General features: G+C 40.0%; 1 protein-coding gene and 1 long non-coding RNA gene across 4 annotated transcripts; one reads left to right on the forward strand and one right to left on the reverse strand.

Moving 5' to 3' along the window:
• Window positions 1-51: 51 nt before the first annotated feature.
• Window positions 52-24,975, reverse strand: LOC146580512 (protein O-GlcNAcase). Its single transcript, XM_085267260.1, has 17 exons — window positions 24,512-24,975; window positions 21,601-21,652; window positions 13,640-13,737; window positions 13,035-13,165; window positions 12,783-12,954; window positions 12,564-12,662; window positions 11,077-11,346; window positions 9,496-9,582; window positions 8,763-9,238; window positions 8,483-8,657; window positions 7,043-7,099; window positions 6,634-6,719; window positions 6,390-6,494; window positions 6,055-6,146; window positions 5,764-5,953; window positions 3,973-4,132; window positions 52-3,568 (listed from the first exon to the last, which is right to left on the reverse strand). Exons 1-17 carry the CDS (start codon window positions 24,549-24,551, stop codon window positions 3,432-3,434), a joined length of 2,427 nt encoding a protein of 808 aa, XP_085123386.1. The 5' UTR covers window positions 24,552-24,975; the 3' UTR covers window positions 52-3,431.
• LOC146580513 (uncharacterized) lies at window positions 14,422-18,018 on the forward strand. Of its 3 annotated transcripts, XR_014891279.1 has the most exons (5): window positions 14,422-14,704; window positions 15,119-15,182; window positions 15,541-15,693; window positions 16,060-16,150; window positions 16,745-18,018. It is a non-coding gene; the product is annotated as an uncharacterized LOC146580513 (long non-coding RNA). The 3 variants fall into 3 exon arrangements; XR_014891278.1 differs by having other exon boundaries at window positions 14,422-15,182; XR_014891277.1 differs by having other exon boundaries at window positions 14,422-15,693.
• Window positions 24,976-25,390: the final 415 nt, after the last annotated feature.

Consider the following 25,390-nt stretch of genomic DNA (forward strand, 5'->3'; position numbering starts at 1 on the left):
AAGAAAACCTCTTTTAATAAGCATGAAAATCAACAAGTCAATAAAATCATGTTTTTTTGGGTTTTTTTTTTAAATGACAGTTTTACTGTTATTGTCAATAAAAACACAGACTGAATTCTAGTTTGTTTTTTGTTTTTTTTGGTAGGTTTTTTTTTTCCAACTCGTTCATTACCCTGCATAGACATACAACAGCACTCCACTGGAACTCACTGTAAACACAGACCATACATGTTGCTCAATGCAGGCAGGAAACTGGATAATGAGACGCTGAATTTAACTGTGGTCAGCTGCGTAGGCCTGGAATTTAAAGGCAACTGCTTTTATTATTATTACTTTTATCATTATTATTATTACTATTATTCTTATGACACTTGTTAAAAATTCTCCCAAATCAAAAACATTGTAGTTCACTACGCTTTCTTTTGTCACAGTGCTCCATGTTGCCTGTGTAGATTGTTCACGTACATATATTTCCCATCATCACCCTAAACACGCACGCCTACATTCACACACGCACTTTTAAATTAGAAAAAAATAATAATAACACTGAATTTCCATAAAGGTGAAACAACAGCGTTCTGCAACAAACAATGTGACATCTTCTCTAAAGATTTCCTCTACATCATGCATATTTTGCTGCCTTTTTTTTACTCTTCTACACAATTATCAGATCTGGGGCTACATGAAGTACTTAACAGACAATGCTGATGAAGCTGGTAAGAAGAAGAAACTTACAAAAGTGCCTTTCAGTCTGTGATTGATCGAGCATAATAGTTAAAAAAAGTAGAAATATAAATACCTGCACAAACAGTAGTTGCGTCTTCTTAAGCTGCATTACAAAAAAAGAACATTCATAGTTCTACATACTTTAAGTTGAAGATTTGATTGTGAGTGTCATTGTGCTTGTTTAGAATGAGTGTGTGTGTTTGTGTTTGTATGTGCACACGGGCGCAAGTGTGTGTGTGTGTGTGTGTGTTAATCGCAAAGCTGGAAATCACCAACTGTACTTGGAACATTATACATGACGATGCTTCAGGCCCACCACTGCTGACCAATCACAATCTTGTGGTGTCATGAAGTGACACCTTCAGGGCTTCTTGAAAGGCTTTCCAACATCTGGTTAATGTTTTGAAAACTCCAACATTTTCTCAAACTGTTTAATTGCATAATTCTAACTTAACTTTAAAAAATGAAGAGGGTGGGCCGCTTAGTCAAACGATGATGATTTATCAATGGCTTTTGGTTTCATGTGCAACATAAACCCCAGAGTCCTGGGTGAAAGTCCTGTGGTTAACACAGTGAAGCACCATAACGTGCCCTTTATCTTTCTCCTTTTTCTGGCTCTCTGCGCTTTTGTCTGACTTCCTAACTGCCTTTTCATACGTCTTTAAGCTATGACATCACAACAACATGATTGGCCAGTTGCAGTAACAGTCCGGGAAAAGCAATAATTGTATTTTATTTACTAATAGTCATGGAAAGTTGTAGAAACAACATCTATGTAATGATGAGACAGACCTGTGTTCACTGCTGTTTAGAATAGAGGCAGAACCACAAAGTTGTCTTGGTTTGTATTTTTTTTGGCACTCACTCACACATGCATACATCTCATACAAAATACACACGCGTACCACCACCTAGGCCAGTGTGTAGCGGTTTTTACACACTGACAATGTCTGTAAGATCTGACAGCTGTATAAATTTTGTCAAATGAGGGAGCGGTATCAGTTATATCTAACTCAAATATGTGTAAACTTTAGATTGTGTATGTGTCTGAGTGTGTGTTACTGTGTTTCTCATGAATTTTAGCACGCATGCGTTTGCATTTTCTTGTTTTGTTCCTACGTCATAACAGCTACAATGGCTGTCCACAAAAAATCATGTATGTTCAAGCATGCCAGTACAATGGTATTTGTTTGTGTCCCTATTCTCTGAACAGCCACACAGTTTTTTGTTCTTCATGCACGTAAACATTCATCTAATCTAAGCGAGTGTAAACAGTGATGCCAGCCTAGTTCTGATTTGATGTTAGCATACTTTTTAAACCAGCAGGACAGGCACTGGAAAACATCCTAAATTTAAACAGGAAAAAGAAAACGACCATTTATAAACAAAGCGAAGAGAGGAGGACGCTAGGTTAGCCACAGAAGCTTTTCCCTGGGCAAGTTTTGTAAAGGATTATTTCATCTTGACTTAGAAGTAGTTTGAAGATTGACAACACGCTCCGTGAGTGGTTAATATGAAGCTACGGCTAGTTTAGCACGCTGGAAGCAGGGAGACAGGCACGTCTAGCTCAGTCCAAAGCTGACAAAATCTGCCTACCAGCACCAAGCTCGGTCATTACATTAAATATCACCTCAGTCGGGACCACTTTGTACAAAAGAACACAGTTATTTCCATCTGCAGTAACTTCTGTTGGGCAGCATGGCTTGTTTCTGGGACTTTCTTGCCTTTTTCGGGTGTACGCATGGAAAATTTAAGGCAGGAAAAGCATCACCAAGACCACAGATATGGTACTAATTATGCCAGACACAAGCTGAAAGGAGGAGCTAGGGTGGAGGTAGTGTGCAAAGTGTTTTGTATGCACAGCAACTCTGGGCAAGCTATAGAAGCTTAAATAGGATCCTCTGTAGCTAATTACATGTGTAGAAGAGTCTGGCAATGAAATCAGCACTCCTAAGCCCAAGACTCCCAAAACATTACTATGGCTATATTTAAGAAATAATTGGACGCGTTAGTCTTTGGACAGAGAGCAGGTAGAGTACAAAGAGGTTTCTTTTTTTGTCAACAATGCATGGCTGCAATTTCAGAAAATTAACCTGATGAAAGCGGTGCAAATAAATCAAACTAGTAGTGTTGTCAGCTTAAAACTCCGCAAAAATAAGCAAATAAGAAAAAGTACTAAAAAACTCAATAACACTGATTATTCCAGCTTTAAAAAAAGATGCATACATGTATGATGAAAAGACCTACGGCCCACAGAGCTGCTTGGATCGAGCACTCCGCTACAATCTCAAACTCTTCTGTTGCTCACTTTCTTTGAGAAATCTTCTAATCCTCAGTCGTGGACGGAATCTGAGAGAGATTAGCACAGCCCTGCTGAAGGTTTAAACTCTAAGCTTATTTTATATTTTGTAAATCCCTCCAAAAGCTCTGGGTTGATCCCCATTACTGCCACACAGACTCAAAGGAATCCAGAATTGTCACTCAAAATAAGGTTTCTTCTCTTGATGGAGAAAAATATGGACCTCACTTCTTGGCAAAGCACAGTTGTTTATGTCTGTGCCGTGCACACTGCATTTCTAACACCTCTCTGTGCATAAGTGCCTTTGTGTATCTACCACATCAGTGCAAATGTCTTTGTTGTTTGTCGTGGTGTGTTTGTGTGCCTGTGTGTGTGAGATCATGTGAGTGTTTTGTGTGTTCTATGTTCACAGCAGCCGTCCCAGCACCACCCCCTCCCTGCTTCTGGCTTCTCCCCTGAGGATCTCCAGGAAGCCCAGTTTAGTCAAGAACTCCAGCCTCTGACGGTCTGTTGGCTGCACCTCACAGAACACACCCTGAGAACCTAGACACACACACACCGTGCAAAAATGGCAAAGCAAAGAGGCAGTCATTGACAGATCAGTTTTTCTCCAAGAATAAATCATACAAATATACAAGCAACATATAAATAACAGACTTACATAACAAAATCCCTTTACACAGTCTAAAGAAGCAACATAATCAGCAATTACAACTAATAACTCATATTTAATGGTGTGAAAACAACTACAGGTAGCTTTTCCCTTAAACCCTTCTTGCATTATTGGAGTATTCTTCCACCCTCCACATGTCTTTTCTGCTCTTTTCTCATCCTCTAATCCTTTTACTTATCCTTGAGGGTATAAGCGCATACGGATTCATGCTAATATATGCAGCAGAATTTTATTTAACAAAAGACACACTCGCAAACACACACGTGGAGCTTACCATTGGCCTTTAGCGCAGTGAGGAGGGCGGTGAGCAGGGTGCGGCTGATGCTGATGTCCACCAGCTCGGGCAGGGCGTCCAGTCGCAACTGCGAGGGAAAGTGGTAGAGCAGCGAGTCTGGGTACTCGCCCTGATCCTCCTCCATCAGCTGAATCAGGTCCTGCACAAAGGAGAGCAGAGGCACAGATGCACTTTCACATGTTGCAGAAGATTGTTCTTCCTCCAGCTGCCACTAGATGTTACCAATTAGGCACGTTTGGTACCAGACTCGTTTCCAGTTACCCAGCAACCTTAAAACCTTAAAATGAAGACAAACACACAGTAAAACACTAATTATCATTACAAATTAGGATTTGCTGACACTAGATTTTAAGTGTACAAGTACTGCCTGGTGGCCCCAGCAGACACTCCTTGATCAGCAGCTTTTATATTTATATGCAAAGACTTCTGGGATGAGTCTAATGTACTTCCTGTCTCAGAAGCTGATAAGCATTTTTCTTGGAACTGAGTTAGCTAACAGCAACTAGATTTCAAGTGAGGTAATGTAATAAGCAGCTATTTGTATAACATACCAGTAATATGTAACTATGTGACACAAAACAGGGGGAAAATAATTAAATGTTCTCTATAAACAGATAAATGCTTATGAATATGTAGCATCGGTCGATGAGGGAGGCCATTTTTGGTAGATTCTTTAACCCATTTGTAACCCACTTGTATTCCTGACCAATCAAATTTGAGCATACTATGGCTGAATGTTAGTAAACAGTCCCTGTGGAGAGAAAAATGCAAGCTCAATCCAAGATTTTGACAATCGTTTTTTCTTTGTTTTCATTTTGCTGCATTTGTAAACACTGACCAGTAGATGGAACTGGAGGCGCTGGCGTGGATATCTACTGGCTACACTGGAAGCCTCTTAAGGTGCCAGCCCTCCCAACTGAGCGGACTAACCGATGGATTCCTAGATCGAACATTCTTGTTCCCTAGCCAGTTTGCATGTGACGAAAGCTTTCAGCTGGTAAACTTTAAATTTGTCTGCACCTGTGGCTGCCTGCTGACGTGTGAATGATCCACAGCATAGCTGTCAGTTTGCTCTGTGATGCACAGAGCGGCTAAATGAATCCTCCACACATGTCAGAGTTTGACTCTGTCTGCTGTTCACCACCATTTATGCTTGGCTCTTTGCCAGAGATCACTGAATAGTGATGATGGGCAAAAACAACATCAGCCGTGTGCGCTACTGTACTTCAGTTCTCAATAACCATTCTGTATTTTAAAGCACTTAAATCCTTACCTTCCCCATATTTGCCATATTTCTGCATTTCTCTTTTTATTAACAATTAGTCACATTCACATGACAGCAGCTGGTAAATCTGAATGCACCGTTCGCAAGTTTACACACTAACCCGCTGATACAGAAAACAGGCCCACTAAAGACAGAAGGAATACTGCAGGTGGCCCTTAGACACATACTAAATTAAATCATTAAATCCGGTCTGTGTGTGTGTGTGTGTGTGTGTGTGTGTGTGTGTGTGTGTGTGTGTTATTGTCTTTGTCTACCTATGTGTTCCACCTAACTCCCAGCGACTTATTGCCCTGCACAGAGGAATCCAGATGGTGTGACAGCAGGTACTCATAAGTCTTAAGTTAATGTGCGTAATGTAAAACTGGTCTGTCGGGTATGTTTATAGCTTTGTGTACTCTGTGAGCATTTATGTTTCAGCATAGGGTGTCAGCCAAAAAGAGAGGTTTAACTGACTTCTTGTGAGAGGGTAAAACCCACGTATTCACCTGGGTGTTTGGATGTGTGCCGTTCATTTTTGGTGGGTATTTGTCCCTCATGGCGGGTATCCAGCTGGCCTGGCACCGCTTGGCAAAGGAGCGAACATCCAAGATGCCTAACACACAGCCGCAAATGCCCAGCTCATCCTCCAAGATGAAGCTGTACTCGGGGCACAAAGCTAGGCATGGTCCAAGACATCTAAGAGAGTGAAATCAAGTGTTATTGATTTGATACAGTATTTGACAAATCGTTGCACATTTCCTGATTGAGTTTCTTTTCTCTCTCACACGCAGACACACCTGTCTCCTATGACATCTGGATGAGCAGCACTAGACTCTGGCCCACCCTGTGTCCTCAGGTGAAGTTGGCGGACCATTCGATACAGCTCCACCTAAGTACACAACCATTAAACCATGTGTCTTCCCACACCAATGTTTAAATGTTGAACTAAAAATCTACGACTTTTAACAATTTAAATTTCCACCTGAAAGTTCCACCTACATGATCTACTGGTTTGCTCCCTGATTGTTTAATGCAACTGTAAAAGCTAACACATGACTTTCCAATTCCCCTTTTGTTTAACCTCTTTGCCAGTTGTGCTATGTCAAGAGTTTCTGTGTGTGGGTGAGACTACCTTGTCTTTGCTGTGGTAGGGCCTGATGTTGTAGAGGCGAGTGGTAGGGAAGAGAGGAGGAGGATGAGTAAAAAGTTCACTGCTGCTCCCTACTGGGAGAAGCATCTGCACACAACATGGGGAAAAAAACATGCACACACATTAGGCAGTTTTAGGGGGCTTGACTTGATAGAGCAGAGTAAAATATTGTCAAGAATTTAAGAAGAGATACATCACGAATGGCATCTGAAATATAACACACTACCTGCACCTCCCCTGACACGCCCCCTTTGAACGCCCATGGCTCAGACTCTACTCCCAATTGGTCCGCTCCCGTGGTCTTCCCACACCCTAACACAGAAAAAAACAATCATATGTGACAGGCTACATCACATGTTCAGGGCCAGTGAAATACCAGAAAAGTTACCAGTGCACATGGAGAATGATCGCGCAGCTTGAAAATTTTATGTCGAGCAAAAAACTGTAGAGCTTTACAGCATTACAGCACCACAAGAGACGCTCGCTGAAATAAACTTGTCATAAAAAATTCAGTCCTCCCTATCAGCTGGGCTCCACTGAGCTCGAGCTGAGAAGTAATGACTGAGTTTTGTAGTAATTTATTTCAGGCGCAGATACAAAAAGTTTAAAGACCATCAGAGATCAGGCTTACTCACATTGGAAGCAGTTCCTCCAGGAGCCGAGGGCAGAGCTGTCACTCAACACTCGTCCATCTGAGTGAGTAAATGGGCACGTTAGAGCGTAAGAGAAAAATGAGCCACAGACAATGACTGGCAATAATCTACAAAACCGCTGATTCCACCAGTGTCCTCTCTTAACATAAGTACTGAATACAGTACAGTATATAGTATGTGCTACATTATATAATGCTATAAATAATAGAGCAGAGACTATAGGGCATACGACTAAAATAGTAATCATACAACCGGACAGTAGATAAATTATTATTGGATACACAAAACAATAGTAATCTGTTACATGCAATATTATACAATACTATAGTATACTATTATTGTATTCTACAGCAGAATATTATGTTGAGCTCTTACACTATAGCACTATAATACTACACAGTTTCTCAATATAACATCAGTTCAATAGCATGGTAAACTATATACTGCAGCGTGCTTCTAGTATACTAGGACCAAGTGGTATACTTCTACTATGCTGTTATGCTCTGTTCTGCTACTGTAGGGTAGCACTGTAATATTTATTTATCTAGTATTCTTTAATTAACTTAACCTAATTATCACATCCAGACAAAGCACTTTGCAAGCAGTTAAGTGGGCACGTCTGTACTTTCTCAAGTTCAAGTGAAACACATTGTGTAACAACTGTACCTCACATGTGGCACAATTGCTGTGGGATAGCTGTAACAGCACAGAATTTCAGTGGAAACTTGTTTGAATGTGAGCGACAAATAACTTCCTCCTTTAATACCTTAAAGCAAGAAACAGGAGTGAACATTCTGCCGTTCTACATGTATATCTATCTATAGTTATCTATTTATCTGTCTATATATAGATAACTCCCTGTCCACTTCCTTCAGCTAAGCTTGTCTCAGTTCATTAACAGAAATATCTGATCAGCTCACAAATTTAAGTTTAAGTGATTTTAAGTGATTTACGTGCCATACCTTGAAGCACTCCTGTCTGCTTAGAACAGGAAAGTGCAGCTACAGTTCAAACTTGGACAAATAAAAGATTGTTAAGCTATTGCCTGGTCTGATGAGTTGATTTCTCCTACAATATTCCAATGTTACAGTCAGAATTTGGTGTAAACAAAATGAAAGGAAGGATCCTGCATTATCTGGTAGCCTTAGTGTAAGAGTGTGGGGAAGTTTTTCCTATTTAAATGGCACAGCCTGCCTGAGTATTGTTACTAACCATGTCCATCCATTTATGGCCACAGTGATACGTCTTCTGACAGCTGCTTCCAGCAGGACAACGCACCGTTTTGGTGTTTCTTGAATGTGATAATATGAGTTCAATGTACTTAAATGGCCTCATTCTCATGGCACATTCTCGTACAGCAGGGAAGATCAAACCAGTGCAGAGTCCAGTGATAGTATAGCAGTATATTGCTTCTGTCCTTACCAAGCCAGCATATAAATGCCTTTGCCACCAGAGCTGTGTTCCTCAAGTCCCACACATAAGGGTAAAGGTCATAGAGCACAGCCCTGTTGTTCCCACCCACGACACTGCAGTGGAGCTGCGCTATGTCTTCACACAGAGAAAGAAACCTGGAGGCCCGCCCACGCCATTCATCAACCTGAGGACATAGTAAAAAAAAACATTATGTTGTTCTTTCTCACGTGTAACGTACACGACCAATCCAAGTACCTCAACAAAAACTCCCCTCATAATCCTCACCGACCTTTTGAGGTGCTGCCTTCTTGCTGTTAGTACTGACCAGCTGGCAGTTTGTTTTCAGCCAGGTCAGATCCTGCAGTAGCTTCTGGGCTGATGGGCCGTGCTCGTGAGGGAGATAATGAAGGCCAACCAGCAGCCGCACCTGCGACTCACTTAGCAGACCTTTCCCACCGCAGAGCCCATGAACCTGGGCTTTCTGTCCCCGACCTCCAGCCGCAGGTGCTCCAGGCTTAGTTCCTGGAGGTTGCTGGATCGGTTGGCAAGACTGGTATGATTTCCTTTTTTCCCACTCTCGTCCTTCCCTCTCCCCATTGACTTTAGTGGGTGAGGACGGAGGGGAGCTGGAATTCAGGGGGAAGACTGGGAGTTTGGCCACAGTAGAGGTTCCTCTGAAGGTGGAAGGACAGTCAGATCTGTCAGGAGTTTTACAGTGAGATGTTGGGACAGAGGCACGCTGGTCTGTCCTTGTGTTCTGCCGGCCTACAATTATCATGAAAATAAAAAACACACACAGGTTGTGTGTTTGAGTAACAACACTACACTGAATATAAACTGCAATAATTCATCAGTGTTTAAACATAGATAGATAGATAGATAGATAGATAGATAGATAGATAGATAGATAGATAGATAGATAGATAGATAGATAGATAGATAGATAGATAGATAGATAGATAGATAGATAGATAGATAGATAGATAGATAGATAGATAGATAGATAGATAGATAGATTTTACCAGCTTGTAAAGGTTGGTTGAGTTCTTCCATCCAGTCTTTCAGTGCAGCAGACAGAGCTCTATCAGGACAGTACTCACACTCCTCATCTGGCAGACACACAGCAATGCATTGACAACCAAAAACAGCCACACCTTGCATACTCGTTCTGTAATGTGTTAGGTATTTTGATACCATAGTAGCATTTACAGGATATTGTTTTATACAGGAAAACTGTTACTCAATAAGGCCCAACTACTAGTTGTTTTTCTCTTTCTCTGTGACCCAAGAATTAATGTGTAGGACTCACAAGCTGGTACCCCAAGGTCGAAAACACCACAGAGATGAGACAACTTCCTTACTCCCATCCTCCCTTTTTCTTTATCTCCTGGAAAAGGCTCGTTAAAGGCTAGGTGGTTTGTTTCAGAATTCACTAATGAAAGAACTCTGTATTTTATGTCTAGGAGTGTATTTTGCTGGGATGATCATAAATTATAGCTGAACTGATAAACTACACACAGGATACTTCTTGGCTCACAAGGCAGGAAGACGTTTCCTTATTTGGTCTGTACCGGTTTGAACTGGGAAAGCTGACACACGAACCTTTTTTCATCTATATAAACTGCTGTGTATCAAATAAACCTTTGAGTCGATTTGGGAAGACAACCTGAAGCAGTCTGTGTTTCCTTGTTCTCCCAAGCTGCTCCCGACGTCGTAACTAACCCAGCTGAATGGCATACCTGAGTGTTACTTTAAATAATTAGGAATCTTAGAAGGAAAGGACAGAACTCTGCTTATCGCTCACGCCACGGAGGAAACCCGGGAAGGCAATTTCCTTCATAATGGTTATTAGCTTACACGACACTATAAGGAAATTATTACAGGTATGCACAACAAAACCTGCCGTAACAATTAAAATTTTTCTCATCTCTTCTTCTGAAAGCCTCTTTTGTCCTCCAGCCTACCGCTCAGTTTTTCCTCCGCAGAGGGACCGGGCTCTCTCCTCATTTCCTCCTCCATCACACCGTGCAATTATTCCTCAATCATCACCTCTCCCCCACCCAGTCTTCAGAACATCACACGCTACACTGCTTCTCTGTTTCTCTGCATTTTACTCTCATGGTAAATGAGATGCAATGAATATGAACAACATATCAAATTCATGTGATGCTGAGCCCCACTTTTGCAGATGCGTGACAGGAATTCTTACATTACACTTCGAACACATAACTTATTATACACCGTGTGAGAAAGACTAATGAAATGACTTAAAGTCACAATGTTTTAACAGCTTTTACAATAAAGGCAGATTGAGGCTGGTGAAACTGTGTAGGCTGAAAGCTTAACAAGTGACTTTAGAACAACAGATGGAGCTTTAACTTTGCTTATTTGGTAGGTAATATCAGACACAATGGCTGTCTGGTGGTCAAAATGATGCTAGTTGCCAAGCAACACGGGCTTATTAAACATTTCTCCTGAAGCGATGGGACTAACTGTACATGGATGTGGTCTGGCAGAGACAATATTAGTTTATTAACTCAGGACATCTCCTGTCTCATCATACTCCCTCACTCCATCTGCCTTCCCTCAGTTGGATCCCTCACCTTTCGTATCCTCTTTCCCAGCTCTGTGCCAGCTTCCCAGCGTGTGGAGCGGGATGTAGTTGGCTTCAAACTCACAGTTGGGGTTAAGCAGCAGGCCCCTGAGATGGTTCTTAAGCTGAGGCTCTCGACCCTTAAAGGGCCCCAAAAACAGGCGTCTGGAGTCATAGTCATTTGCGTGCAGATTGTCCCAGATAAGTGGGGGGCGTTGGAGGACTGACTCCACTTCAGCCAGGGATTCCAGTGAGAGTTTCCTGGAAATGACCTTACTGCCTGTGGAAAGAGAAAGCCCAGTGCTCAAAAATCTGTTAACCATTTTCCACTTAAGAGGTTTACATTAGGACAGCTAAATAAATAAACCTACAGTCAGATAACAATGTTACTGTGAAATCCTGGAGTTACAAGGTGCTTACAGTACGTTTTAATGACACGCACCTAAAATATTTCTACAAGCTTTGATGCATATTTGGCATGCAGAGCAATGTCCCTGTTCTGGTCCTCCTGGAGGGACTGGTTGTTTCTCATTCAAACTAGAAGGGCTGCTGGCTCTGCTCCAAATCACATTAAACCATTGGAATACAAACTTGTGTCTGTTCCAGTTAACGTTATGGGCTTTGTAATGAGCTACAGATTCTATTATGAATCTTAAACTTTTCGGTGCTTTTGTGTTTTTGAAGGTTTTTCTCTGTGTTCCTTCTGTTCCTTCTGCTTCAGCCCCTCTTTTTTGGTGAGGTCTGAGTTCATTCTGTCTCTCTTTCGATTTACTCCCTCCTTCACTTTGAAGGTTAGTTTCTCATGTGAGCTTTTGCATTTTTTTCTTTCCCGTTTTTCTTCTCCCACCTTCCTAAATGCTTGACTTCACCTGCAGGTTACAGGCCTTCCCTCTCTAGTGTCAATCTATCAGGCTCTTGCTGCAACTCCCTTGTGTTTCTAATCACTTATGTTTTGAGCCTTTCATCTGAGTTTGGTTTCTTTGTGCCCTATTTGGTCTTTTGATTTTCATTTTTGAACTACAGTACGGACTTCCTGCCCCATATTTTCAGCACCGCCTGTTTAGAAGGATTTTGTAGTAGTAAATTGTGACAGTTTTCAGCAGAATCAAGTCCAATAACAGATAAGCAATTAAGGAAACGCACAGAAAAAAAACAGGTACACCACATGCATATACTGTCCATATAAAACAATGTCAGAGCACCATATAAGTTAGCTAACCAGCGAATTCTATTCTTTTAAATTGGACAAGTGCCATTGCCAACACGACCTAAGGCCTATAGACCTGCTGCAGGTCTCACTAGTGAAACAAAAGTCACTGTTCTGAGCAATGAAGATTATATCTGCAATATGCAAGTGGCACAGATTGAGTAAAACTTGTCATGGCTGAACACAGACAGTGCTTCAAGTACTATAAATATAAAATAATATGAAATCAGCACTAAAATTGTAGTTCACAGGGTCACAATAAAAAAATATATAACAAATATACATCTTACCTGTCCATATTACTGTTATGTTAGGCAGCAGGTCCTCTCCCACAGTTTGCAGGTAGGGAGACTTGGATACACTGGGAGAACAGAGAGAACCACAGTACTCTACACAGAGAGGGAGAAAAGCAGTGATATTTAATGAAGAGGCAAATATAAAAAGTGCTCATGTTACATTTTTTTGTATAATTTTCAGTCCTGTAACAAGTCCTCAATCTACAAGCCTACCTGTAGGGCAGAACAGGAAGACAGGCGGTTCCCCCAGGAACCGATAAATCTCATTAGTTACTGTGACCTGAGCGTGGGCAAATGAAGTGAAGGCCTCGCTGTCGGCTTGACACATGGAGTGATCAATGTCATCGAACAGAATGGCAAATGCCTGGCAACCCAGGTCTGATACCTGGACAGAGTGATGAGGTTGAGTTTAAAGAATACAGAAATCAATGAAACTTCTGTAGTAGATGACCTTGTGTAGCCTACCTGTCTTAGCTTGCGTTTAAGTAGAGTCAAGTCACAGGAAGAAGAGAAGACTATGTCCTGACCAGGAGACAGCGCATAAACAAACCTGAGGCCTCTTGACTGGGCCTCTACAATGAGAGTACGCAGCTGACCTGAGAGGATGAGAAAAGTGGAAAAATACTAAACATGAATTTTAAAACAGGCCAAAAATGTTTTTAAACACTGATTGAAGATGTCTGAATATTTTGTTTTCACTTTTTTTATATGACAAGATTACATACTAAATCCTGAGCTGCGTTATAATGTGTACTGACATTTCCCTTCCCCTCTTTTTATGTATCTTTGTGGAAATCAGCTTGACTCTCGCAGTAAAAGGTGCAATAAAAAATATAATGGACATCATAAAAACTGTAGACGCTTTATGATCACAATGAAACATACATTTAATGCCAAAAGGGAAATTTCAGAATGTGTCAGAGACGTTCTGCTATACTAGTGTACAATGAATCAATAGTCTGATTGTGCGCTTGTGGTTCCCCTTTAAATAGATTAAATTGGTTTTACAGCTTTCAGGAAACCATGGATGCCCACATGAGTGAAAATTTGCTATGGTTAGAGGTCCTTACCCTCCTCTTCAGGAGAATAGACTTCTCTCCACAACAGTCTATGTTTCAGGTCATCTTTCGGACCGTACAGGTAGGTGTTCAACCCCCAGTGCTGCATCCTGATGGAGAAAGACATGACCAGATGGGTCACATGTTGTCACAATGCTCACACTCAGAGTTTTTATTTATTAACCTTTATTTAACCAGGAAGATCCCATTGAGATTAAAAACCTCTTTTTCAAGGGAGACCTGGCCAAGATAGGCAGCAGCAGATGTCTCACAGTTACAGAAATTACTCAAACACAGGCAGCAACAACACACATGCAACAATAAGTGAAAGAATACAAATAAAATAAAAAATAAAATTCAAATAAAAATAAAAAAGTCAGTTAAAATGACAATCAATCTAATTGAAACAGTTGCATGTTATGGACTTGGCCTCAAGGATTCGTAGTTTAGATTTAAAAGCACTTAATGAAATGAATTCAGTCATTTTCTATTCCTTCTGCAGTTTGTTCCAGGCCAAGGGTGCTAAATGGACAAAAGCTCTTTTTACCAAGTTCAGAGCCAGGAAACAAAAAAGCTGCTGAAAAATCACAGCTGCTGTGACTCACCACAGGATGGTAATGTAATGTACTTGCATTTATGTAGTGTTTTCCCACTCAAGTCACATTTTTAACCACACACTTATATAGACTCAAAGCACTTTATGGTCAGTGTAGAATAATCAGTTAATCTAACATGCATGTGTCTGGACTACAGGAGGAAACTGGAATACTCAAAGGAAACCTGCATACACTGAAAAAAAGGGACTGGCCATCTCTTGGATTTATGTAAGCATCTTGCATGCATTTAACACAATTGCCTCATGTTTTAAAGTTAAATGTAACTATATAGTGTAAAAACTACATGATATGCAGAAAGGGTGTATTAAATTGTTCATATCATGTTCAGGTGAAGTAAGTCAATAAGACAGCAACGTTAAATCTCGTGAAACCACGCGTGATTTCATCTCGCGGGCTTTGGATCGTGGTTTAAAAAAGGCATCCATCTCAGTCAAGTCGAGCAGCCAACTCTACGTTTTTGGTATGTCTTGATTTTTTGAATTCATTTTTACCATATTTCAGCCAAATGTAGTTAAACGTCTAGAGTGTCGCCATGTAACATGCTAAAAAAGAGCCGTTAGCTTATTTGCTGTTTTATCTGTTGTCAAAGAATTGGCGCTTTTTCATTTGAATTTGTCTTTGGCACAAGAGCCGTAATATCACATTAAACCTAATTACGAGGCACTCATAACATAATTTGGTTTTCTGTGTGAATAGATTTGTCAACTGACTCTTCAGTTACATTGTGTATTTACTGCACCGTGGTGTTAGTGAGATTTTGGACATTGAACAGCTTTAGCTAATATCATCAGCGGCATTATGCTAGCTTACATCCCTACCCTTCCTGCCCTCACCTGCTGTCCTTTTGTTTTTGTTTTTTTTGCTGCACATTGAGAGATGACCTCTATTCTGCATTTCACCAGGAGTCAGCTGATGGATTGTGGGTTCAAGGTGTTATGGTAAGAAAGTATATTCTATTTTCGTTTCTGTAACTTAATTATAATAGGTTTTTTATAATTATTAGGTGCATGCATACTCACCCTATTAATACAACTGAGAGATCCAAAATCTGCCATAGGTTTAACTTATACCTGTATGTATTGCCAGAAAGGTGATTACTGGACTCGCATTAATGCACACTTGAACTGAAATGAGGTTGTAACTTGTGGGTTGTTGGGTTGCAAATCAGAAACAAACATCTTTGGATTTTTTTTAATCCCATAAGATCTGGAAACACAGTTTTTATTCAACAAAACATTACTGATTAACCAAGCACAGTGCCTGCTGTTATTTCAAAATAATTTTATGTCATTTCAGATAAAATGCAGCATTCCAGTGCATCCCAACCATGCCTTTACAGTCAAGGTTTCTGACGGAGCTGAGTTTTTCTCTGACAGTCTGCTGAAAGTGTTTGCAAAGTGATCAGGGGAACAGGGCACAAAGCTAAAGGATGTAGCTGCCATAATGACAGTAAGAACTTTAAAATTCTTTAACTACAAAGTGTATATGTATTGCATTAGGTCAGTAAAAGATTTTTATGCTACATCCATTGAAACAGTCAACTATTACCTGTGAGTAATGATTCCACTAAAAGGATGCCATAATTTTCGTCATGCATTTACTGGCCCACTGAGAAAAAATTATCTTTTTTTAAAAATAAATGTTCTGGAAACTATATATCCATAAAGTTGATGTCAAACAGGAACTTTTGATATTGCTTTGTAGATGCTGGTGTTGCATGTTGACTGGTTTAAAAAGTCAAGAGTTTTTGTCTGGGATCATTTTCTTCTGTGCTACTGAAAAGTTCACAAATCTCTGTTTTCTTTGTTATAATAGTCAAGGATGACATTAATGCTCGGAGTCCCTCATCAAAGTGCTCCGCATCTGTGTGAAAGACAATTGCAACATCTTGGTGCAGGAGTTCATGGTGAGTGTTTTATGAGTAGATTGTGGCTTTGCAACATTTAAAAATGCATTTAGTTATCCACTTGATCCTCATTGGACTGGTTAGGACCAGTAGTCCTCTTTAATAATTTGAAGTTCACATGAGGCCTGGTAGTGAACTCGGCCGCCGGCCCTTGAGGCCCCATCCCCACCCCTGTATTAGGGGTCACATCAGTGTGAAAAAACTTTAAATTTGTCATTCTAATGAACAAAGGAAAATCCCACCAATATTTATATTAGCTTTTGTTTGAAAAAGTGACCAACTGACCAACAGCTAACCAAATTGTGGGGCTGAAAGTCTAAATTCTAACATCTTCTGAGTGACATAGCCTGGATTTCTGATGGGCCGGTGTCTTTCTAACAAAAACTAATGTAAAGCATTTGAAATTATTATGTTTTTCACCCTCTCTTAGAAACTCTGTTAGACCATGAATGGCAGCATGGCAGGCCACTCTTTGGCTATAGCTATTTACTATGTTGCTTGCATTGGTTTAAATTACTCTAACATTAGAACTGGTAGATTAAAAAGAGATGAGTTTAAAAAGGAATCTTAAAGAAATGTTTTGTGTTTAACCAGGACTTGACTGAGGCCACTGCACAGATTGAGAAAACCACAATGAACATCTGTCTCCAGAGGATGCGGCAGGCAATGACTTTTCTGATGTTGTTCTTCAAGATCTGGATAACGTGACCTTTGCAGTAGCCATGCTGTTTGGACCTTTTTTATTCCTTCAACATGAGTTACCCATCACAACTCTGCTACACTTTTGAGGTGATTCAATGGGTGGTAATGGAGTTGGATGCAACTCAGCTCTCAAGAAAAGCTCACAACTAAGACAAAACTGCTCCTGCAACGAAGCTCACTGTTATGCATGTGAGGTGACCAGCTCTAGGTGAGAGGACATTTAAATCTCACACTTGTTCTGCTGCATTTTTGAAGCTCAATTCCAGGAACGGATCGCAGGGTTCATTTTTATATACTCTGCAACTGCCATGAGGACGAGCCGTTTTTTGTTGTTGTTTGTTTTTCCTTTTGCTCTGTACAAGTTCTGTTTGTCTGTTTGGCAGCATTTTTAAATTTCTCTTTGTATTTTTTCTTTCTTTTACTAGTGAAGAGATGTAGCGTGAACAGTTATACAGTCTAAATATCCCATATGGGTCGTGTGAAATGGTATTTTCAGTTTCATTCAGTTGAAGTAAAGAACGTTGAATATTTCTAAGTGTGCTGTTTTGAACCAAGATGTCACAGTATGATCAGTGCTGTAATTTTTGACAGTCACTGTATCAATGTTATTTTTGCGTCTCTTGAATAAAGGTTTTGACCTGCAAGTGCTAATTTCTTTAGTTATTGGGGTAAAATGGGTAGTGTTAATAGGAAGGTGTTTGCCAATTCAGTAACCTAATTTAATGTTAATGGAAACTAACATTACCTCAAATTGTTTAGTCATAATTGTTGTTTAACTGAATCTTGACGTTAGAGGCCTTAAATAGAATGTTTTGTATTGTTCTTTCCCAACATTTTTCAAAAGAAACAGTCCAATTTCTTTGCTGTGATTGATTCCAGAGAACACGGAAGAACTGACATTATTTAACTGTTGATTTATATAGATTCAGTAGAGGAGTAATGTCAGTTTAATTCTTTACCTACTGCAGTGAAATTAGACATGTTGTTTTGAAAGGTTACTGGTGGATGCCAGCAACCATCTTGGAAGAGAACAATACAATCTGTTATAAGGCCTCCATTTGAAAATTGTGTATTTGATACTAGAATATAATAGCAAAATGTAATTTGAAGATAACATGTAGTATTTAAGTGACCAAGTAGTATTGGGTAAAAGTTATTGAATCGTGTTGGGATAACATGAGAAAATTGTGAAGGATTAAAATATTCCAAGAGCTCAAATTACTTCATCAAAACATGTTTAAGTCACATTTTATCAACACAAATTGCACAAGTTTATTGAACATGAATAAATTGTGTTAATTTAATTCAATTGTTTAAGTTGCTGCCAAAGCAAAACATCTGTGTGCAACAAATGTCCACCATTGAATTAAGTAAATCCAACAACATATTTTTTTCAGTGTAGTTATTCAATTGGTTGAATAGCTTTTAGTTTCAGGAAGCCATGGAGTGAAAAAAAGCTTAACAAATTAAAAGATGGCTCGAGTGACAAGTAGAGTAAATTCCAAAAAGGCCAGAATTGGGACTCATATCAGGAACCTTCTTGCTGTGAGTTGCCAATTCTAACCAGTGCAGCATCATGCAGCCTGGTGGGCTGCAGTAGTTGAATTTTTGGTTGGTTTTTTTGGTTGTTTTTTTAATAATAATACTCCTTAGAGTTAAGTTACAGTTACTCTCCCATATACCACATTTGTATTTGGGAGTAGCTCACACTTAGGTATGAATTAGAGTCACTGCTTTCTGGTGCAGTTCATGAATCCATACTTCTAAATGGCTGAATATGGATTAAACCACCATAAATATTTTGTATATTTAACTGTTAGTCACTTGACTCATCTTATATATTTTGAAGCTAGAGGTTGAGCTCAGGCAGAAGTTTCAGGGGTGAGGCAGGACTTGGGTTTCTGTGCATGATTTTAGGTATTGCATACAATTTAAACAATTCAAGAAAAGTAGCAGCAATCTAGTAATTTGTGACTTGAATGTTTGCACTGGGCACAGAAAAGACAACCTCAAACAAAAACATCCTAAAGTTTATGACAAGTTACCGGATAAATGGTTCAGAATATATCAATGGCCCAAACTAATAATAGTGAAATAATCTGAATCAAGGCCCCAGCAAAGACATGCTAGAGGACAAAGAAAGAAGTGACGGTATCGTGTAGAAAAAAGAAAAGGAAGCAGGGGGACAATGACAAAACAATGAGGCAAGAACAGACCAATGTGGAATTTGTAGCTATCTTCACAAATTGTGCAGATTACCGTAGGCAGGTGTGTCTGCCAGCAGAAAAGAATGGATGACGTCATTAGGAAATCACACTCTGCAAAATCAGCTGCTTTGGTGTATTTCTGCATTATTTCTTCACTTCAACATATCGTGCTGGACTTGCTCTGTGTAAGCGTACATATCATTCAACATCCAACCCATGGAGCGAGACAGAGTGATAGAGACAGAATTGGCGCTAAGAGCGAAGACAGGAGGGGAAAAAAACAAACAAAAAAAGTGGATCTGGCTGCAAGAAAATAGATCCACAATATCGATCGAGAGTCTCCAAGGCTGTCTCAGTTACAGGAAATGACCTCCTGAATTATAAATAGAGCATAGTACTAAGAGGGAAACAATACCAACATCATTCATACACGCACAAATATACAAACATGAACACTGCTTTGTCTCTGTACATGGACCGGCTCTTGTCTTTCTTGTCATTTTGTAGGTTTGCTGTGCTCTCGATCTCTCTCTCTCTCTGCTTCACTTCCTGCACAGATGGTAAGTCGCCTCCACAAAGCTGCATCCTACCTCCCTCAAACACACAGTCACACACACACAATTACATACTGTACACGCATCCACGGCCAATCTTACGCAACATTCAGCGTATGATTTTTGCCTGCACCCCACACTGGAGTCTAAAAAAGCTTGTCTATAAATAAACCTGGAGCCCACACACTCAGCTGCAGCTACGCAGAAGTTTTGGAAAATAAATTAATTCTCTTTATAAAGCATCCACTGCCTCGTTACCCAGTTTTCTGCATCCTCCCAATGCAGTGCAAGTTTATAGATAGATTTGAGCAACTTACAAAACTGCTGATCATGTCTTTTCTTTCTTTTTCACAATCCAAAACCTTCTAAATCACAATAACAAGCACAAACAACGAGCCTTAAAAAAACTGGAAATATATCATGCGCATATATCATTCAATGGCAGTGGAAAGAAGAGAAGCAGGGGGACCTACCCTCTCTGGGGATGCAGACGGCTGTGACTATTGGCTGCTGAGCAACACAACTGTGTCACAGCTCCCAACAGGGATTTATGCTGCTCCGCTTGTACTTAACATCAAGATTTAATCAGTCTTATGAGGTGGGCAAATGTGAACATACATAAAAAGGGATTGCCTCATTGTTAATTAGTGCAGTCGTTTGTATTTAACTCGCTGTTGTTGCTTTATTGTTGTGTTCCTGATGGCTACTTCCTGAATGGACAAGAAAATGCCGCTTTGAATGTGTGCTGAAAAATAGTCTATTAGTATTCTGCCTCTGCTGTCATGAAAATCACTGGGAGGTGATTCATGCTGAAAGAGCTTGTCTCTCTTTGTGAGCTGATCAAACTGTTAATGAAAAGTGCTGTGGCCCACTCAATAAGGAGCTATTTTTGCCTTCGTTTAGTCAAGATTTGAACCCCAACAGTGTTGCCTTTAAATTAGATTCCTGCCTCTGATAGCAGCCTTACTCTTAAGAACATTTGATTACCCAGAACGTTGATTTTATCTGGCTTAAACAGCATTTGTCTTCCGTTTTTAAGTTGTTGTCATGCTGGGACTGCACTGTATCACTCCAACCACCTGAAGAGTGTGATGGTCCTTGAAAGCTTCTTCATTGCAGAGCTTCATGCTCAGCAGATAATAGTTTATGTGCAGACACTTAAAGGGGAGCTAACCTGCTCATTTCAAGCTTGAATTTCTAATTCTTAGACTAAATTTAACCTTTATTTAACTTATGCTGGGCCTTGGTGCAACCCATCAGCTCATCCATTTTCCATTTAGCTCATCTTGTAATAATATCCGTCCCCTCTCTCAGCAAACCTTCTTCTGATTGGCTGCCTCTTTCAAAGAAAAGGTTTGAATAAAAGGTAGGTGGGGCTTCTGTGCTTCTGTGGATTACTAGACATACACTGATGTGTATGACAGGAAATAAAGAGGAGCATAAAAGGTATCCCTTGAATAATGGGGCACTTTAATTATATGATATTATCATTTTAATAACTTGACCTTTGATAAATTTCCCACTGCAGCGTTGGAAATGCATTGCACCAGAGTAAAAACTTCGCAAAATAAGTTTTAACATCAAAGATGGTAAAAGAAGATGTTTTGAACCTCTTTCTTAATCCTTTCACTATAACAAGATGTAGTGTCTGCCTCTCCTTTCCCCTCCTGTCACCCATAGCTGAGCACTGAGGATGAAGCTGTCCTTTGCTATGGAATCATTCTGCCTCAGCAATTTCTCTCTGAAGCTGTGCTTGGCACTGAAATAGAGGTTTGGATCTGGTTTCAGCCTAAAGGCATCAAGTCAGCAGCTCCTGAGCCCACACTGTTTTGGGGAAAAGAAGATCAGCGACACAGAAACATCCCGTCTGACCAGGGTTAGAAGACATATGCATGCTCACCTGTGCTCACAGACTGTGCATACAAAAGAGGGAAAGCAGGGATGCAGAAAAAGCACGAATATCTTGATGAAGTGTTGGGAGACTTACCACTGGAAGAGTACTTTCCTCTGATCCATAGACCAAGGCCTCCCATAAAAACCTGATGAGGAAAAATACAGAACTGAGTGCACGCAGATAACTGAATCACTTGGATGAAAAGATGATTGTGTTAATGCACACTCAAATGAGATCGTCAATGACTTCCTCACTTGCTATCACATGATTCAACAGTAAACATGAAATTTACACTGCAGTCTCACATTTATACACAAAAGGAAAAGGTCTTTGACTATAACCTTTCAGCGCATGCAATTGCAATTTAAAACAATGTGCTTGTTGGTTAACAATATTGTTTGATACACATATATGTATGGCATTTAACTCCTAATTAATGCAGCGTTTATTCACAAATCAGAGAATTACTGGACACTGTTAGCAGCTGCATTTCTGTAAAGTACAGCTACACAAAATGTTTCTTCCCATGCTTATGTGGTCACATGCCTGCTGCGTTTGGCACAGCCATAATTCATTTCCAACTACACTCTCCATCACAGCTTCTATTCTTAGAAATGGGAGCATCTCCAGTGTCCCTCTTCCTCCTTTGTGTTTTGAATAAGTCTGCAATGTGTGTGTATGTGCGAGTGTCTGTGTACAGTAAATGGGTCAGAGTAAAAATTAAATCAGATACACTTACAATTTTGACTGCTTTCTCCTGCTAAATACCTTTGGGGAATTGGTTTTATATTGGTGTGCATGGGTATGGCATGTCTGCATATGTGTCCTGTGTAAAGCTGCCCACCAAGCCAAACCCAATTACTACCTCTGCTGGATGCCACCACAGGGATGAGCATGTACAGGAATAAGTAATGTGTGTGCAGCACCACTTTGGTAGAAATTCATAGAGTTATAAAGCTGAGACGGTGGACAGACCAAAAAGTACACAAACAATGAATCAACTCACATAAAATGAATCTGCAACAATTTTAAATTTTAATCAGTGACCATTTAAAAAAATTCCCTAAGCAAAAACATGAAAGCAGTTCAGCTCCCTGTTTTATATTCCTGTGAACTGTATATTTTTGGAGTTAACTCAAATCACTCATTACAGCCAAGGTGTGCAGAAGCGCATCTCTGAACACACAGCAAACATTCAAGCAGATATGCTACAGCAGCAGAAGACCACACCAGGTGCTACACCTGACAACTGAAACAGGAAACTGAGTCTACAGTTTCCACAGGGTCACCAAATTCCAAAGAAAATTGGAAAAATGTTTCCTGGTCTGATGAGTCTGTTATATTCATCTGGTAGAGTCAGAATTTGGTATAGAAAACATGAGCACATGGATCCACAGTTCAAGCTACTTGTGGGGTGTAATGGAGTGGAGGATATTTTTCTGGCACATTTTGGGCCACCTCTTACCAATTGAGCATCATTTAAATATCACAGATTGTCTGAGAGTTGTTGATGACCATGTCCATCCCTTTATGACCACAGTGTACCCATCTGCTGATGACTGCTTCCAGCAGGATAACACGCCATGTCAAAAAGCTCAAATCATCTCTAACTGGCTTCTTGGAAACAACAATGAGTTCATTGTACTCAAACAGCCTCCACAGCCATCAGATCTCAATCTGCCAACAAATCCACAGCCACCGTACGATTCTGTCATGTCAATATGGACCAAAATCTCTGGGGATTGTTTCCAGCACTTTGTTGAATCCATGCCATGAACAATTAATTCAGTTCAACCCAGTACTAGCAAGACGTAGCTAATAAAGTGACTGGTGAGTGGTGATACTATAAAAGACAAAATAAACTGTTGAAGCGTGATATCAAAGCTACTGCATGAAAAGTGACACAGAAAAAACAAAATAAATTAATGCCGTTTTGCAGGGAATAATTAAAAAGAAACACTTGAGACAACTTTTTATTATAGGTTGTCCATTTCTTTTCAGTAATTACACCCTGATGATTAAAAATAATCACATAAATGTCTGTCAGTACACATTGTTTGTCATTGGCTTCTATGTTGAACACGAACGTTTCCTCTTCACACAATGCTGTAGAAATGATACTTGGTATCATTTAGAAATGGTATCTGCGTTGTCTGCACATGTACTAGAGGAGCATTACCGTGCAGATAATGCATGTAGTCAAGTAGTATCTTCAAAGCAAGCTGCTAACTAGGTTTTTGAAATATTTGTTGTCATGTACCAATGACCCTATAATGTTGAACGTCTGCTTGTCTACCAACAGACTGGGAGTTTCTTCTGGGCAGTCACTTTGCCGTTTGTGAGGACTGCACTCTTATCCTTAATGTGACTGGAACCACTGTGGACTTCACCTTTCACAGCTGTTCTTCTTTCTGGCTCTGGTTCTACTCATTTCATACCATGTCATAATTTGCTGGCTCTGTGTGAGTGTGGTGGTTATGGAATATAATGATGGGACTTTGCTGGTAAAAAAAAGTACGAGGTGTGTCACCATTCCCAATATGTCCTTTTGCAGTATCCTCGTAGCTTGTGTCATTCCAGTTCTTCTCTTCTTTGGTGATTTCTTTCATTGTCCTGTCAACACTACCATCATTATATATATATATATACATATATATACATATATATATATCATCATCATCTTCTTCTTCTTCTTCTTTTTCATTGTGTTTCCTTAGGCTCCAACCTAAGGAAACACAATGAAGACTGTATTGAACGTTTTTCATTGCTTGCTTTTTCATCCCCACTTCAAGCCTGACTGATTACCACTAGATCTTTTTAAAAACCCTTTTCATCCCACCAAGGCCCGTTTTCACACACACGCCCCTCACACACGTCTCGAGTAGGTAAAGAAAAATGTTCGGTTGTGGATATAGGTCAAATGGTGGTCTGTTTAAAAGCAGCCCCCCGAGGAAAAAAAAATCACATGATCTGACAGGTCGATCTGGAAGTCGAGCGCTCTTACCTTCCACCACCCCACAAAGGAACTGCTTCTTCTCCTCCATTCTGGCCTCCCTCCGCTTCCAGTCGGCCCCTAAGGAGCGAGGGCAGACAAGATGCTCTGCCTATCCTGTCAGCTTAGATCCCGGGGATAGTCTTCATGCCTCTTCTCGATCTGCTTCCACCTCCTCCTCTTTTCCTTTTCTACACAGCGCTGATGCTCCCGTGCTGCGTTCAGGTGCTCAAGCGAACCTCGTACTTTTTTTTTACCAGCAAAGTGCCGAGTAATTTCAGAAAAATGTTAACACAACATACAACCCACTAACAATTTAAATGATCCCGTTAAAGAGGTGGGTATAGGTTAAAAAACAAAAAACAAAAAAAACCACGATATTTTACTGACAATACAAGAGAATGAAGATGATGGAAATCAGCCAGGACAAGTCATTAAATATCTGTTAAATGTAGGTGTGTAAATCCACAAAGAACTGTGAACCTCAGCAGCAGTAGTATCACAGGTCATCTGCTCACAGCCTGTACACTAAGAAAATCTACTGGAGCACTCAATAGAAATAATTGTGAGACATGATTATGTTTAGAGGCAAAGGTCACCATTTACAATGTAGGCAACGTAAAATAGAGATATATTTTTAATCATTCTTCCTTTTCTGTTCTACTACCCAGTTCAAGCTGAGTGCATTCATTGGAATTAAAATTCAGACTAAGATAAAGTTAGTATTTTCAATCTATTATTTTATTATTACATTAATGTATCAGAAGGTTCAGTTAACTTTGCATAAAAAAGATGGCAGGAATTTTCTTAAAGGAGCTACCTTTACTTTCTTACTTTGAGTTCATTTCGGAACCTGAGTATTTTTTTAACACAAGTACCTGTACTTCTACT

This window comes from Mchenga conophoros, linkage group LG3, assembly GCF_057382185.1.
Source record: "Mchenga conophoros isolate Kocher_MC1m ecotype Shallow Benthic linkage group LG3, M_conophoros_male_GT1.1, whole genome shotgun sequence".
In the NCBI taxonomy this organism is placed as follows: Eukaryota; Metazoa; Chordata; class Actinopteri; order Cichliformes; family Cichlidae; genus Mchenga; species Mchenga conophoros.